General features: G+C 46.7%; 1 protein-coding gene across 2 annotated transcripts in view; it reads left to right on the top strand.

Moving 5' to 3' along the window:
• Positions 1 to 16,635, top strand: part of DAAM2 (dishevelled associated activator of morphogenesis 2) — a 460,184-nt gene extending 443,549 nt beyond the window's left edge. For both annotated transcript variants that reach the window (XM_033939628.1, XM_033939627.1), the window contains exon 25: positions 13,143 to 16,635. In XM_033939628.1, coding sequence (XP_033795519.1) covers positions 13,143 to 13,358 — 216 coding nt within the window. In that variant the 3' untranslated portion in view covers positions 13,359 to 16,635. The remainder of the gene's footprint in view (positions 1 to 13,142) is intronic.
• Positions 16,636 to 16,973: the final 338 nt, after the last annotated feature.

The raw sequence follows: 16,973 nt of genomic DNA, 5'->3' as shown, positions 1-16,973 counted from the left end.
TTTGAAACTTTAAAAAAAGGGGTGAAAGGTAGGGTTACCAGATGTCTGAGGACTGCCTGGGCTCCCGGATGGACTTTCCAAAACCCGGCCCTTGTCTGGGTTTTGGAAAGCCCCGACGAGCTCCGGCCATACCTGGAGGGCCTCTGAAAAAAAATAAAATGACGGCCCACAAAGGTTAAAAAAAAAAAAAAATCATTTTATTTTCTATTTATCGATTAGAATTTGTCATTTTTCGAACGTACATCTGCAAGATCTGGCATAAGAGGGGCGGGGAGACTGGAAGATCGGAGAAAACGGGAAGCAGATACCACGCTTACTTCTCTCTGGGTTAGAGAAAGCATCAGAGGATGCATAAAACAACATCCCAGGGTCTGGCTAGGGCTCTTCACCCTTGTAACAGGGGTTGTTGGGTTTTTTTTTATTGCTGTCTTCAGGTAGGAAAAGCATACCAGCATGTGGTTCTCTCCGATACTGGGGTTTATTTACAAGGAAGCAGTGGAATGTAGGATACACACAGCAAGACCAAGCAAAAGAATACCTGGCCGGATTGCTGGAGCCAGGCTAAGCTGTTGAATCACAGCTTCCAAGCCAGTAGGTTCACTAGCCCTTGCTGATTTACCTTGTCTCCAGATTAAAGCCGGCAGCCGTGTTTTTCCTGGCTTCTGCTGGAGGGCCAGCATTCGCTCTGGCTTGAATATCCCCTTTTTTTTAAAAAATCTTGGTTCATGCTGGGTGAGGAGAGTGATTCAGCAGGCTCTGCTGTCCTCGGGAACCGGTTGCCAGGTTTTCCACGCTCAGAGCTTCTAGCTCGGCACGTAGGCTGATTTATCCCATCTGCAGTCACCCAAGAGCCAGTGCAGCATGCCTGCGTTAAAACCACGCGCTGATGGTTTCCGAACACAAACGCTGCGCCAAATGTTTGCTCGGCAATGCCTGTAAACAAATTCCAAGCAAACAGGGCATGTGCAAACGTGTTCGCTAGCCGGGGAGAGTGCACCAGATTCTCACGCGGTTTCTGTGCTAACGCTAAAGTTTTGTTCAGAACCGAGCAGGAAAGCGTGTTATCAGCATACATCTGTGCATGGGCTGGAATGCTATTCTGTGCACGAGAATTTTGCACTATCAGGATTGTTCTGCGCAGAATAGCACTCCGGCATTTCAGCAGATGCTTGCCTAACTTTGTGCTCTCAACAGCCCAACTCTTCCAGTACCTCTCCCCCCCCCCCCCAGTTCTGCCTTTCCAGACATTAAACCTCACAAATGCCAATATGAAAGAATGAGCCAGCCCTCTGCGCCTCCTCAGATTTTGTGCTCTGGCTTTCAGTCTTTACTCCAGGGGGAATTGTGCAATTCAGCATATTTTATTTTGTAACTTTCTTGTACAGAATTCTCTCATTATAAAGGGCTGGCATCTCTCCCCTAGGCATGAAATACCTCCCCCCACCCCCACCCCCAGCCCATCTCCACGTCCACTGCAGTTTCCCCATGCACCTTCCTGGAAACTTCTACCCCATTACCCATGGCACATGCACACACATACCCCACTTGAGCATTTTTTCCTTTCTGTCCTGGCAGGCTCACAATCTATCTAAAGTACCTGGGGCAATGGAGGGATTAAGTGACTTGCCCAAGGTCACAAGGAGCTGAGGCTGTAGCTTTAACCACTGAGCCACTCTAGAAATCAAAATGTAGCAAAAGTAAGCCAAGTACAGGACAGTTGAGCCATTGTGACATCACTGATGAGGCTGGCTCTTAGGCATTGGTGGAATGAGGCATTATGACATCACTGGTTATCAGAGGCTGAAACTTTTCCCACTATTTATTTATTCAGTTTTCTATACTGTTTTCCCAGGGGAACTCGGAACGGTTTGCATAAATTTATTCAGCGATTCAAGCATTTTTCCCTGTCTGTCCTGGTGGACTTACAATCTATCTGATGTACCTGGGGCAGTGGAGGGATTAGGTGACTGGCCCAAGGTCGCAAGGAGGCTGTAGCTTTAGGCAGCGTGCCACATACTCCCCCTCCATTTTCTCCCCCACACACTCTATCCTCCTTCTTTTCGGCACCACCCCCCCCCCCTGCCTGCTCTATCTACTTTTTTCCCATTCCCTCCCTGCATACTCACTGCTCCAGCGCAGCAAGAGGAGGAGCTACACGGCCCCACATCATGCTGCTTCCTGCTCCTCTGCTGTCCAGGGCCCGACTGTTCCTTTGAGTCGCTGAGGCCTTCGTACAGCTGCACAACTTAAAGGAACCGCCGGGTACCTAGGTGGCAGATGAGGAAGCAGCTCAACCTGCAACTGTGCAACTTCCTCCTGTCGCCTCGCCAGAGCGGTAAGTGTGCAGTCTGTGGAGCTGGGGAATTCTGCACAAACGCTGACATTGCATAGAAGCGCAGAGCTCCCCCAGAAGTACGTCTTCTACAAACGTCTCTGGAAGTTCAGCTTGGGTGCAAACCTCCTTCTGCATCTTGCATCCACAAAATTGTATGCTAAAACCAAAGTAACCCTGTGCAAAAACCCTGCATTCGTCAACCACATCACCCCTTCCTAAACTAAACTAAACTAAGCCTTAAGTTTATATACCGCATCATCTCCACGGAAGCGGAGCTCGACACGGTTTACAAAGCTTAAAAATACAAGAAGAGAGGGGAGAGAGAGTTTACAAGAGCATATGAAAAAGAGGGGAAGTAAGCAGGAGATGTTATATATTAGAGAAAAGCCAGGTTTTCAGTTGTTTCCGGAACAGTTGGAGGGAGCCTAGGTTCCGCAGCGGGATAGTGAGATCGTTCCAAAGGCCCGTGATTTTGGAGAGGAGGGATCTTCCCAGTTTGCCTGCGTGGGGGATGCCATGTAGAGAGGGGAAGGATAGTTTATGTCTGTGGGCGGATCTGGTGGTAGCAGGCGTTTGGGCGAGGAAGGATATTCCCCCAGGGATCTGGAACGCATGCTTTGCCATTTATGGGGGCAATTTTCAAAGTATATAAGCACTCCCTTTTGCATGGATACAACTTTTTGACTAAAAAAACCCATATTCTTTCAAACAATTATAAAGGGATAGAGGGTATGTCAGTCCCAGTCCCCACGAACTATAATGTACTTGCAATTTTCAGACTCCTGACTTGCCCAGGTAAAACTTTTTAGCTGCTGTTGCCCACAGGAATCATTCTGAAAATTTATCTTTCTTTTAGGTATATCTGTACTTTTGAGTGCGTGTAAAACACTGGAACAGATAAGAGGACAAGAAATGGAAAATGAGTGAACAGTAAAATTAATGAACAAAGAAATAAACTGTGGAAAATGACGGCAGATAAAGGCCAAATGGCCCATCTGCAGCATCCACTATCTCCTCCTTTTCCTATTGGCTAAGGCTCTTTATAGCTGCATTGTGAGGTCATAGAGCTGTATGATTATAGAAACACTAGTGTTTAAGCCCGTTACATTAACGGGTGCTAGAATATATGCCTGTCTGTCTTTATTTATGTCTCTCTCCCTGCTCCTGTCTCTTTCTTCCTTTCTTTCTGTCTCTCTCCCTCCTGCTATTTTTCTCTCTCTCTCTCTCCCTGGCACCCTTTGTCTGTCTGTCTTTCTTTCTGTCTGTCTCTCTGGTCTCCTGTCTGTCTTTATTTCTTTAAGCAGCAGCGGTATTTCCCTTCCCCTCCAGGTCCCTGTGAAGCAGTAGCAGCATTTCCCCCCACCCCCCCCCATTCCCTTCTCTTACCGTGAGCTGTCCTACTCCGTTCAGCCCCTCCCTTCTCTTAACGCGATCTGGCCTGCTCCGTTCGTCCCCTTCCCCTTCCCTACCCGCGGGCTGGCCTGCTGCTGTTGAAGGTTTTTTTTCAAGTTTAAAAGTGCCGCCGGCGGCTCCTCTCACGATCCCCGCCACCGCTGCTGCTGATCCTCCTCTAAAGAGCAGCCTGCGATGGTGTACGGCTTTAGCGAACCTCGCAGGCCGCTCTTCAACCTCGGTAGCACGTTCCCTCTGACGCGATCCCGTGCATCAGAGGGAACGTGCTACCGAGGTTGGAGAGCGGCCTGCGAGGTTCGCTAAAGCCGGCCACCATTGTAGGCTGCTCTTTAGAGGAGGATCAGCAGCAGCGGCGGCGGCGGCAGCGGCGAGTGAGGGCGGGAGGTGTGTTCCCTGCCGAGGACGCGGGCAGGGAGAGAGCTTGCCTGGCTTCCATGGTGAGTGAGGGCAGGAGGAGGGGAGTGCCAGAATGTTCCCTGCCGCCGGGTTGGCGGCCACGGATCACACACCACAGCGGCAGGGAATACGAAATCCTAAGTGCGCATGTGCGCTTAGGGTTTTATTATATAGGATAGAAACATGATGGCAGATAAAGGCCAAATGGCCCATCTCCAGCATCCACTATCTCCTCCTTTCCCTATTGGCTAAGGCTCTTAACATTTGCATCTCCTCTTCCTATAGGCTAAGGCTCTTTACACCTGCATTGTGAGGTCATAGAGCTTTATGGTTCTAGAAACATGATGGCAGATAAAGGCCAAATAGCCCATCTGCAGCATCCACTATCTCCTCCTCTCCCTTGGAGATCCTACATGCTTGTCCCATGCTATCTTGAATTCTGAATGACAGACAGAGCCTATGCCACACTGGGCCTTTCCAGATTGCTATAAGTAAGGCTTCTGGAGGAGTAGCTTACTGGTTAGTGTAATGAGCTGGGGAACTGGGTTTGATTCCCGTTGTGATGCCTTTCTGAAGCTGAGCAAATCACTTAATCCTGCATTGCTCCAGGTACAAAGCTTAGATTGTGAACCTACTAGGGACAAAGAAAGTACCTGCATATATATATTTTGCTGTTCCAGTGGAATAAGCCCTGTGGATCAGGGGGGACGTGCTGTGCACTGCCATGCAGAAGGTCCCAGATTCAGTGCCTGAGTTAGATTTCGGCTCCCCAGGTCACTTGAGAATGGAGATGAGAACAAAAGCTCAGCCAGGAAATACATAAAATAAGGAGTCATTTGTTCGTGTGTACATAATTGGGTTAAGGGAGTAAAATTAAGTGCACATTTAATTTTGAAAGTCACAGAAAGTTTGGCAGTTTGTACCCGAAATATGATGTACTTACCCAAACCCTAAAAAATAGATACAGGTAAGGAAGACACAGGAATAATGCAGAAGAAAGAGATGATAGAAAATGATGCCTTAAAGATGTGAAACCATCTGTAGAAGTAATTACTGTATATTAAAAAAGAAAGTTTCTGCCAAAAGTCCCTAAAAGCCTTTGAAAACTCAGCCAGAAGTGGCCACCCTGAAATCTTGCCTTTTGTCCCAAACAAGCCTTGCAAAGCTACATTTTCGTGGCTCTGTTCCGTAGTTTGGGCAGCTTGCTGGATGTTTTTGCTCGAAGCACTTTTCACCTTAAGCACGAGAATAAATCGGAGCCAAAGCCAGGACTTAGAAAAAGAAGCATTTCACTTGATTTGTGTTTTCTTTGTCTATAAATCAGCTGGACGCTTGTTTTTCTGCTTACAGAACCAGGTCACCTTGCTCCGCCGTATAGACACATCAAGGGTCCGATTTATTTTGGGCAAAGATCTGCTTCAAGACTGTTTGCTTGCAAAGCTCGGGCAGAGCACATTTCAAGGTCTCCATTTCCTGCAGCTGCTGGAGGGTGTCGAAATTCCACGGCAAAGCAAAACCTTGTGCAAAAGAGGCAGTGCCATTTGTGCCCTACGCTTAAACTGAACGCTTTTTTGGCATAAGTGCTATTTTGCGCAACTTCTGCGTTTTGTCTTTTTTTGGTGTGGAATTTCTTTGTCAGGAGAAATCAAAGCCTTGTGCCAAAATAAATTCTAGAGGCAAAGTGGCTTCAGGCTCTCTTTACGCTTTATGACAATGTAACACGTAGATGATGGCCAGTGGTGTAGCGAGGGTAAGAGGCGCCCGGGGTGGTGTTGCTCCGCCCCACCCCCATTCACTCCACCCCCGCCCCCTCTTGCCATGCTCACGCCCCTTCCTTTCACCCGTACCTCTTTAACGTTCCCAGTATTGGCTCTTCCTCTGATGTCACATCCTAGGTGCGGGTCCAGGAAGTGACATCGGAGAAAGAACTGACGCTGGCATGAGCAGCGGGTTGGGGTTGCTGCTCGTGCCGGGAACTTTAAAGAGGTACGGGAAAAGGATGCACACGCATTAGTGGGGGCAGAGAGGAGGATGGGTGCCGGCGCCCGTGGAAGACCACCCCCCCCCTTACTACGCCACTGATGATGGCATAAAAAATGTATCCCTCCATTCCTTCTGGTCTGCTCAGTAGGAACGCTAGGGCTGTTCCTGCCACACGGTGCAGGCTATTTTCTCTGTGATTTCATAGGAGAAATTCAACAAGGGAAGAGAAATTAGCTATGGTAACATTTAGGAACAGGCAGAGAAAACTAAGTTGGGCGTAAGGTGCAGGGAAACAACAAGAATTCATGGAGGTAGGATTTGAAAGGAAACCTGGAAGTTGAGCAGCTTTTTGCCTGGTTCTTTAATTTGCATGTATCTGTTATCTGGTTTCACGTTTTATTAGGATTTTATATACCGCCTATCAAGGTTTTACAATTAGGTACTCAAGCATTTTTCCTGTCTGTCCCGATGGGTTCTCAGTCTATCTAATGTACCTGGGGCAGTGTAGGGATTAAGTGACTTGCCCAGGGTCACAAGGAGCAGCGCGGGGTTTGAACCCACAACCCCAGGGTGCTGAGGCTGTAGCTTCAACCACTGCGCCACACATTTCTCCTTGAACTATTCCAGTGGCGTACCAGGAGGGGGGGGAGATCCGCCCCGGGTGCACACCCCAAGGGAGTGCACAGCTGGCCACCCACCGGGGAATAGGCTGCCGCCGGGGAAAGGCTAATACTGCCGCCATCGGGAACAGGCCGGCGCCGAGTTCTCCCTCCCTACTTTTCTTCCCCACGGGGCCGACCATCTCTCGCCACCCGACATCAATTCTGACGTCGGAGAGGACGTTCTGGGCCACCCAATCGCTGGCGGTGAGAATTGGTCAGCCCCACGGAGAAGAAAAGCAGGGAGGGAGAACTCGGCATCGGCCTGTTCCCGATGGCAGCAGTGGCAGCCTTTCCCCGGCGGCGTTGGCAGCAGCATGTTTCCCCATGGCGGTGGCATGGGGGAGGGCAGGGAGAAAGAAAGAAAGAAAGGGGGAAGGGTGAAACAAAGATAGAGAAAAAAATAGGGCACGGAGAGAGAAAGACAGACATAAGGAAAGAAAGGGGGCATGGAGAGAGAGAGAAAGAAAGAAGGGGGCAGTGTGAAAGAAGAAAGAATTGGGGCACAGAGAGAGAGAGACAGACATAGAGAAAGAAAGGGGGCATGGAGAGAGAAAGAAAAAAGGGGGCAAGGTGAAAGAAAAAAATGGGGCACGGAGAGAAAGAAAGACAGACATAAGGAAAGAAAGGGGGCATGGAGAGAGAAAGAAAGAAGGGGGCAGGGTGAAAGAAAAAAATGGGGCACAGAGAGAGAGACCGACACAGAGAAAGAAAGGGGGGCATGGAGAGAGACAGAAAGAAGGGGGCAGGGTGAAAGAAAGAAAAAAATGGGGCACCGAGAGAGAGAGAGAAAGACAGACAGAAAGAAAGGGGGCATGGAGAGAGAAAGAAAGAAGGGGGCAGGGTGAAAGAAAGAAAGAAAGAAATGGGGCACGGAGTGAGAGAGAGAAAGACAGACATAGAGAAAGAATGGGGGCATGGAGAGAGAAAGAGAAGGGGCTGGGTGAAACAAAGAAAGAAATGGGGCACGAAGAGAGAGAGAGAAAGACAGACATACAGATAGAAAGGGGGCATGGAGAGAGACAGAAAGAAGGGGGCAGGGTGAAATTAAAAAAAGTTTGGGGAGGGAATGAGGTCTGGAGGAGAGGAAGCATACAGGAGGCTGAAAGAAGGGAAGAAATATTGGATGCACAGTCTGAAGAATAAAGTGCAACCAGAGACTGATGAAATTACCAAACAAAGGTAGGAAAAATGATTTTATTTTCAATTTAGTGATCAAAATGTGTCTGCTTTGAGAATTTATATATGCTGTCTATATTTTGCACTATGGCCCCCTTTTACTAAACCACAGTAGTGTTTTTTAGCGCATGGAGCCTATGAGCATCGAGAGCAGCGTGGGGCATTCAGTGCAGCTCCCTGCGCTAAAAACTGCTATCGTGGTTTAGTAAAGAGGGAGGGGGTATATTTGTCTATTTTTATATAGTTGTTACTGAGGTGACATTGCATAAAGGCATCTGCCTTGACCTCTTTGAAAACCCGCGGAATATAAATGATAATTAACATTTTCTCTGCATACAATGTACTTTGTGTTTTTAAAATTTTATTATTGGTAGATCATTTTAACTTGGCCACGAAGGTAAGGGGGAGGGTTGGAGGGGAGCTGCTGAAAGACATCTAGTAATCCTTGCAGGCTTGACTGTGCAGGGAATTATTTTTGTAAAATCATGTTTTGTTATGTGACTGGCATTATTTAGACTTTAATTTCTATGAATGAATAGAATGAAAATGATATAAAATTACTTGCTTGTTTTCATGTGCGTGCGCTGAAGGAAGGTGGAGAGAGAGAGAGTGGGGCTGAGGACGCTGAAGGGAAATGGGGAAGAGAGAGTGGGGAGAAGACGCTGATTTATAAATTGACAATTGTACAGAATATAGTTTCTTTTTATACTTTAATATAATAAGTTCAATATAAAACAATTCAAGGCTTGTATGAATGGAATCAGGTGGTTTACGGGGATGGGGACTGAGCTTACAGGGATTAGTCCAATAAAATGGTATTTCTCATTATTTGTTTTATTTTTATTTGTTAATTTGTAAAGTTGTGATTGTTATGTATCAGTTTTTTCAAATTTACATCTACTGTCTTTATATTTTGCACAGTATTAGAGGACATGTGTTACTGTTTTTGTGGTGTTGTGGTGTTGCATTGTATGCAGAGCCTGGTTTCCTGGCGGTTCAGTTTAACTTTTGCCTACATTTTTCTATTTTTAGTTTGTGATTATTCCATATTAGGCGAGGGTGTATCTCTGTTCTGTGTGTATGAAAAAGACATAGTTTTCAGTTGGCATTGACTGCAAGATCAATTGACTGTGCGGGATCTGGCTTGTTTAGTTGTACAATGTATGTGTTGGTGTTCTAGTGCTCACTGCTGTGTTTAAGATGCTGCCTTTTCCTAGGTACACTCTTGTTGTGCAACATGTGGATTGTTTCTAAAAATCATATTTTTCATATAAATGGTGGGAGGGTGTCAAAAAATGATGGTCCCCGGGTGTCACATATGCTAGGTACACCACTGAACTATTCCAATACGCCTACATGTAGAGTTCATCTATTTGCATATCCTACCATAAAATCTTGTTGCTCTAAGAGATTTCTTGACAGAACTCACTCTTTTCAGGCAGCCAAAATGAATGACTGGTTCGGTAAAATTATGCCAGGTGTCTCATCTTATTATTATTTTTTTTAGAAAATTAGTGAAGATACAGTTATTTGACAGATTCATAACCTAAACCTTCCACTGCATCTATCAATCATAATCATGTATCTTTTTTATGACTGTACAAACGTAGGTATTTTTTATGACTTGTATATATTCGCTGATGTCCAGCTTATTAAACCGCCTAGAACCGTTAAGGTCTGGCGGTATCTCTCTATCCTATATAATAAAACCCTAGAGGCGCATGCGCTCTTGAAACTTCGTGATCTCTGCCGCTGTGATTTCTGATCCGTGGCTGCGTACCATTTTAGAACGTGAAGGCAGGGATCACTGTAGCCACTCCCCTCATCCCGCCCTCATTCACCAACCGCTGGAGGAAGCGCAGGCAAGCTCTCTCCCTGCCCGCATCCTCGCCGCCCCGATTGCCGGGAGGAGGGCTTCGTGGAGCGCCGCCACACGCCAACACCTTCACAGTCTCCTGAGCCGCGTCCTCGCCACCCCAATTGCCGGCGTTCAGTCTTCATGCTTCCACGACGCAGGCGGGGATCAGAAAGGGTAAGGGAGCCGAGTCAGCAGGGGTTGGGCTGGGAGGGAAGAGAAGCGGTCTGCCTCGGGTTTTTCAAGGCCTGGCTTCGGGCAGCAGCAGCGTTTACAATTCGCTGCTGTTGCCGGCTTCTGGCCTTCCTCTCTGGCGGGTCCTTCCTACTTTCTGTTTCAGGAAGATAACCCGACAGAGAGGAAGACCTGAAGCCTGCAACAGCAATGAATTGTGAATGCTGCTGCTGCTGCCCGATGAATTTCAAGGAGGAAAGGGAGCAGAGGGGGAGAGAATGGCTTGGAGGGAAGAAGAGATGGCAAGGCATGGAGGGAAGGAGGAATATATGCCAGACCAAGGGAAAAGGAAGGGGGAAAGGAAGGAGGAGATGCCACATGGAACAGAGAGAGAGAGGGCGGACACTGTATGGAAAGAGAAGAGAGGGCAGTGAATGAAAGGGGCAAGACAGAGGATGAACAGTAGATAGAAGGGGTAGAGATAGGGAGACAGCCACTGAATGGAAGTGTGGGGGAGAGGAGGGACAGCCACTGAATGGAAGTCTGAGGGCAGGGGGAGCAGACGTTGGAAGGAAGTGGGGAGGAGAAAGAAAAAAGGACACATGCAGGATTGAGGGAAGAGTATAGAGTTAGAAATAAAGATAGACAGACAGGGGGCCAGGGAGAGACAGACAGAAAGAATGACAGACAGCATCCAAGGAGAGAGAGAGAAATAAAAAAACCCAGACAGACATGTACTCTAGCACCCGTTAATGTAACAGGCTTAAACACTAGTATAAGAATAAAGTTATTATTATTTTTTATTCATTTTTGAAATCCAATAAATAGTGCAACAGGTTAACAAGCAAATAATATAATAGACTCCATACAATCAAATGATATATAAATACTTAAACAACCCCCCAAACCTTCCCACCTGACCCACCTGGATGTGCCTTCTTGCACTATTTATTAGATTTCAAAAATGAATAAAGAATTTAAAAAAAAAAAAAAATACCCAAAAGGAAATGTTATGGCATCTGAAATTCAGTTTGTTTAAGGATGATCTGTAATTTGTTAACCATTTAAAGCTCTGTTTTATAGGGAAGATGTGGCATACAAGAACAATGCTTAGATTAGATCAGATCTAACGCAACACAATGAAATTGCTTTCAGGGTTCTGCTGCACAGGGGGGATGGGAGGGAGAGATAGAAAAATGCTACAAAAGAGAATGGGTGAGAGATTATCGTTGTACACACAAAAAAATGAGGCATCCCCCGAAAATAAGCCCTAGTGCGTTTTTTGGACCCAAAATTAATATAAGACGGTGTCTTATTTTCGGGGAAACACGATATTAGATCACTGGCAGGTCTATTAAATTTCAGGAAAGCAGTAAAAACCCATCTTTTTACCTAATTTACCACCAATAAAACCACCTACCTTGTCGCTACTTATAAATGTCTCACTTTTGTATGAAGAATGCGCCTGCCTAGTTGTTACATATCTACAATACTGATACCAAGGAAATTGCATGACGTTATCCAATTGTATAATTATGTATGTTGACCTGTAACATGTTCTGAGTTCTTTTGGGAGGACGGACTAAACAACCAAATCAATAAATACGGTGGAACCTTGGTTTACGAGCATAATTCATTCCAGAAGCATGCTCGTAAACCAAATTACTCGTATATCAAAGCGAGTTTCCCCATAGGAAGTAAGGGAAACTCGCTTGATTGGTTCCACCTTCCCCTCCCCGGCCACCGGCGCTGCTCCACCCCACCACATCCCCAAAAGACCCCCACACCGCCGAGGCCACTGGTGCGCTTCCACATCCCTCCCCGCCCGTAAACGCCACCCCCCCCACGAACCGGCATCGCTCCCCCCTCACAAACGCTCGCCCCCCCCCCGCACAAACCGATATCCTCCGCCCGCCCAAACTGAAGGCTTACCCACAATGTGGCACCAGCACACAGCACCAATCCACGGTTCATAGACAAAATCGTGCGAGACAACGGTGCGCCGACAACTGAGCGCAGACAACTGAGCGCAAGGTTGATGGCGCGCCAAAGAAAAGCACTATTTTAAAGGGTTCTGACGGGGGTGTTGGTGGGGAACCCCCCTATTTTACTTAACAGATATCGCGCTGGCGTTGTGGGGGGTTTAGGGGGTTGTAACCCCCCTCATTATACTTGAAACCAAACTTTTTGCCTGGTTTTTAGGGAAAAAGTTCAGTTTTAAGTTTTAAGTATAATGTTTTAAGTATAATGTGGATGATTACAACCCCCCAAACCCCCCACAACACCAGCGCAATGTCTGTTAAGTAAAATAGGGGGGTTCCCCACCAACACCCCCCGTCGGAGCCCTTTAAAATAGTGCTTTTGTTCGGCGCGCTGTCAACCTTGCGCTCAGTTGTCGGCGCGCCATTGTCTCGCGCGATTTAGTCCCGTAACCCCAACCCACAGGAGGTGCCAGTGCCTGAAGTTCGTGCTGCTTGCCGGACTGGGCCTTGAGCATCTGCGTATGCTCAAGGCCTTCTGGCTCTCGTTCTCTCCGAGAATCTCGGAGAGAGGTGGGAGCCAGAAAGCCTTGAGCATGCGCAGATGCTCAAGGTCCAGTCCGGGAAGAGGCAGGAACATCGCGCACCGGCACCTCCTGTGGGTTGGTGCTGCGTGCCGGTGCCACATTGGGGGGTAAGCCTTCAGTTTGGGCGGGTGGGGGATGCCGGTTTGCGTGGAGAGGGGGAGCAAGCGTTCGCGAGAGGGGGTGATGCCAATTCGTGGGCAGGGGGAACTTGCAAATTGAGTCAATGCTCGGTTTGTGAATCACGATTTGCGAAAATGTTTTGCTCATCTTGCAAAACACTTGCAAACTGCAGTACTCGTAAACCGAGGTTTGACTGTACTTTGACTGCTAGCTTATTCTATAAGGTTAGACGGTAACTAAGAATGCCCTCATCCTGGCAAATTGCCTCCTTAGGTCCTTGACCGCAATCATTCTCAACAGCTTCTCCTGGGCTTAGACTTAATCACTGGGAAGTATGGAGCTGTTACAAAAATATTTCATAAGAACATAAAGAGTTGCCACAGGTTTATCTTAAAATGTACATTTTATGTTAAAACCACACCCTCGCTGGCATTTTGTAATGTTGATTTCTCTTTCCACCAGCTCAAAGAACAGCGTGAGAAAGAGAAGCGAGTGAAGAAAGTCAAAGACAGCAGCGTCTCGGATGAAGGCGGCGAGTTTGATGACCTGGTGTCGGCGCTGCGATCCGGGGAGGTTTTCGACAAGGATTTATCCAAGCTGAAGAGGAACCGCAAACGGTCGGGCAACCAAGTTTTGGACGCAAGCAGGGAGAGAGCTGTGACTAAGCTAAATTATTGAAGGAACGACGGAAAAATAAGCCAATGATTTGAGGGCTGCCGCTGGTGGATGGAAGTTGGTTGAAGGTCACGGAAAGGATTTGTATAGATATTGCAGCTACACACTTGAACCTTTCCATGAACGAGTTTCAACCTATTACATAGGAAGGAACAAATGGATGTAGAAGGACCTTGGTGCAGTGGCGAGATTTATGAGCACGTTTTTGTCAAGTCAATGGATGTGCATCTAGTTATCTGCAGCAAAGAATGCCGAATACAGCGGTGATAAGGGAAACCAGGGCCAGAAAGTGATGAACATACTGTATTAAGAGTGGCTTGCCGACGTCATGGATCTGCGTGCCAAAGTACAAATGAACATATTCTTTGCTAAGATATTCCAAAAGTTGGGATCACCTGGATGTGATTTGAAAACATAAAAAAACATCACCTGAAGGTCCAGGCTGGACTCCAGGATCACTTACCTCCTCTTAATGGTGAATTTAAAAAGTGTTTAAAAAGCCCATGGACTTGAGGGAACCTTTCATGATCAGATTTTCCTAAAGTAACCGGTGAGGTGAGAAACGAAAAGTTCAAAGGTCTAGATCCACATGAAGGGTTCTAAGTCAATACAGAACCATCAGCTGAGCATTCAAGAAGCCAGCAAAGAGTGTCTTTTGAAGGGCTGGTAGTGTATTTCGGATCTTGAAAAAGGTCTTGAAGAAAGTGGAGCATATGCACACATAGTTCTAGAACACAAACACTGCCTCTGAATCTAGAACAAAGAACCCCTGTCTGATATGTAAGCACTTACCTAGCTGCCATATTTAAGTTTTAGATTGGGGTATGCTAATGTTTGGGGCTGTCTTTGGAATGTTGATAACAAACTCTTAAACCTTTGTTTTGTGGAGGGTGTGAAAAGATAAGGAGAGTGTAACTTTGTTTAAGCAAGAAGCAAATCTCATCGGAGTTCATGCAATAAGGAACGTAGGAGAACCGAGTGCTGCCATACCAGTCATATCAGTTACAGGGTTGTTGGGTTGGTTTTTTGGTTTGTTTGTTTTTTTTACTGGAATGAACTGGAGCTCCTTTCTAACAGGTTGGCCTCATCCTGAGCTTCTAGAGAGTTCTGTAACATACTATAATGATATACAGATGGACAAAAGGGTGACATAAATGTTCATGTGGGGGTTTTCCTCGATGCAGGCCCATTTTGAATGTGGGTGATAATGATAGAGCAATAATCTTAAACTGGTGAGAGAAAGCATGGTGAGATCCTGGAGGACATGGCCAAGTCTTAATAAGTATAATTTAATGACGAAAATTAGGCTAAAGCATATAGACAAACCAAGACATAATTCGTTTTATCTTTCTCCGCACCTTCATACTACAGTGAAGTGGTAAGGAATGGATCTTATTGTCTTACACTGAAGCAAGTCTGACACTCTGTCACAAAACAGGAAAAGGCTTTCCAAACATAAGAACATAAGAATTGCCATCTCCGGATCAGACCCTAGGTCCATCAAGTCCGGTGATCCACACATATGAAGGCCCCGCCAGGTGTACCCTGGCATAGTTTTAGTCCCCATATCACTGTATGCTTCTCAAGGGAGATGTGCATCTAATTTACCCTTAAACATTATTTTTCATCCTGAAACTCCCCCCACCCCCTCAAGAGCTTGGGAGCATTGAGCTGTACCTGCACCTGTAGCGTGATCTCTTAAATGTCTGTATTTATAGCAGCAGACAAGAGTCCAAGCTCCAGTTAGTTAGTCCCCAGAAAAAAAACGTAACCCAGATGAGAACCCAGATTACACTGGCTAAATTGGGCCCCATAGCTCCTCAGCAACAGTGAAACTCTCTCTGGAAAACCTGAGGAACATAGTCTTTCATTTCTCTGTAAGATTACGGCATGACCTATGGTTCTTGTTCTGAAGGTTTTTCCAGGAAATTCCTTTCTCTTGTGTTCCATAGTAAAATGTACTTGGTACTAGGCCTTAGCACCAGTTTTGAAGCTTGTGGAGGGGACACAGCGATTGCTTGAAACTACCCTGACGGAATCTCACCACGCAATGGAAAGGTCAGAGAACATGAATGAGATGGTCTGTGCCTAGGGTTGTCCTGACACTCCCGTCGACCTAAAAAGGCTGGAGCGGTGCCGATGTGAATGAGGGGGAGAAGCCTATCTGGGCCTTTGCCGTTGGGTGAAATGAAATGCGCTTTCATTTCAAGAGCCTCACTCAAACAGCTGTTTTAAAATAATAAAATGTTACATGGCAGGCTAGATCCGAAGATCGTAGTGCGCCCCAAGTAGACAAGAAATTGTGGGCTTAATACTCAGCTGGCAGCAGTCAGCGTTTTGCTGACTGCTGCTGGCTTTAAGCCTATACATTTCACTCTGGGCCATGACTGAGCACTGGCACTAAGTTTCTGGGTTTCCAGAGCCTGCCAATGCTTAGCCGGATACGAGTTACTGCATAAGGTTAGGATTGCCTTGCTATTTAAGCAGTTAAGGCGGCCATCATACTTATCTGGCGAAGTGCCGTCTCCACCCCCCGAAACACCCCCAAAATAGCCATGTTTCATGTTGACACTAATTGGCTATTTTCAGCCACTGAAAATGAGCAGTTAGCGCCCGAACAGGTGATCTAACTAGTCAGGAGCCATGTCTGACCGATTAACCCCCTCTTTCACTAAGCCACGGTAGAGGTTTCTACCGTGGCCCAGAGCGCTAAATACTCTGACGCAGAGGAATTCCGCGTGCGTCGGAGCATTTAGTGCTCTGGGCCATGGTAGAAATCCCTACCGTGGCTTATTGACCCCTGTGTTGCGTTTGTCAAAACGTGCCTATTTTATAAAAGAAAAATGGTACCCCCCCACTCCCCCCCCTTTACGAAGCCACGTTAGGCTCTTTTTATTGCCTGCCGCGGCTATGAGCGTCGGAGCTAATACCGCCTTGGCCGGCGCTAAAAAAAGCCTAATGTGGCTTTGTAAAAGGAGCCCTAAAATACCAAGATGAGTGCCCAGAAATGCACCCTAATTTAAGGCACAAATGCATACTATCAGCCTTAGAGCTGGTACAAATGAGGGCACTTCATGTTTTTCCAACGTGTTGTTGTGGTTCGTAAAACTAGATTGTTCCTTATAAAATTGCCCAAAAATGCGTTACCTGTGCAGGAAGATACAATTTAGCTGCAGAGATTAGGCAAGAATGGATCGGGATGAGCATGCATTTTGAGCAGGTGCAGCTTCTAAGTGCTTACTGTAGGTCAGGAGTGTCAAAGTCCCTCCTCGAGGGCCGAAATCCAGTCGGGTTTTCAGGATTTCCCCGATAAATATGCATAAGATCTATTTGCAAGCACTGCTTTCATGGTATGCTAATAGATCTCGTGCCTATTCATTGGGGAAATCCTGAAAACCCGACTGGATTGCGGCCCTCGAGGAAGGACTTTGACACCCCTGGATTAGAGTGTCTATGTCAAGGATGGGCAACTCTGGGCTTCGAGGGCCGCAATCCAGTCGGGTTTTCAGGATTTCCCCAGTGAATATGCATGAGATCTATTTGCAAGCACTGCTTTCATGGTATGCTAATAGAACATAAGAACATAAGAAACGCCTTCGCCGGATCAGACCCTAGGTC

Source organism: Geotrypetes seraphini, chromosome 3 (assembly GCF_902459505.1).
Source record: "Geotrypetes seraphini chromosome 3, aGeoSer1.1, whole genome shotgun sequence".
NCBI classification, from domain to species: domain Eukaryota; kingdom Metazoa; phylum Chordata; class Amphibia; order Gymnophiona; family Dermophiidae; genus Geotrypetes; species Geotrypetes seraphini.
The sequence above is the reverse complement of the archived record's forward strand: the minus strand, read 5'-3'. Positions and strand labels throughout refer to the sequence as shown.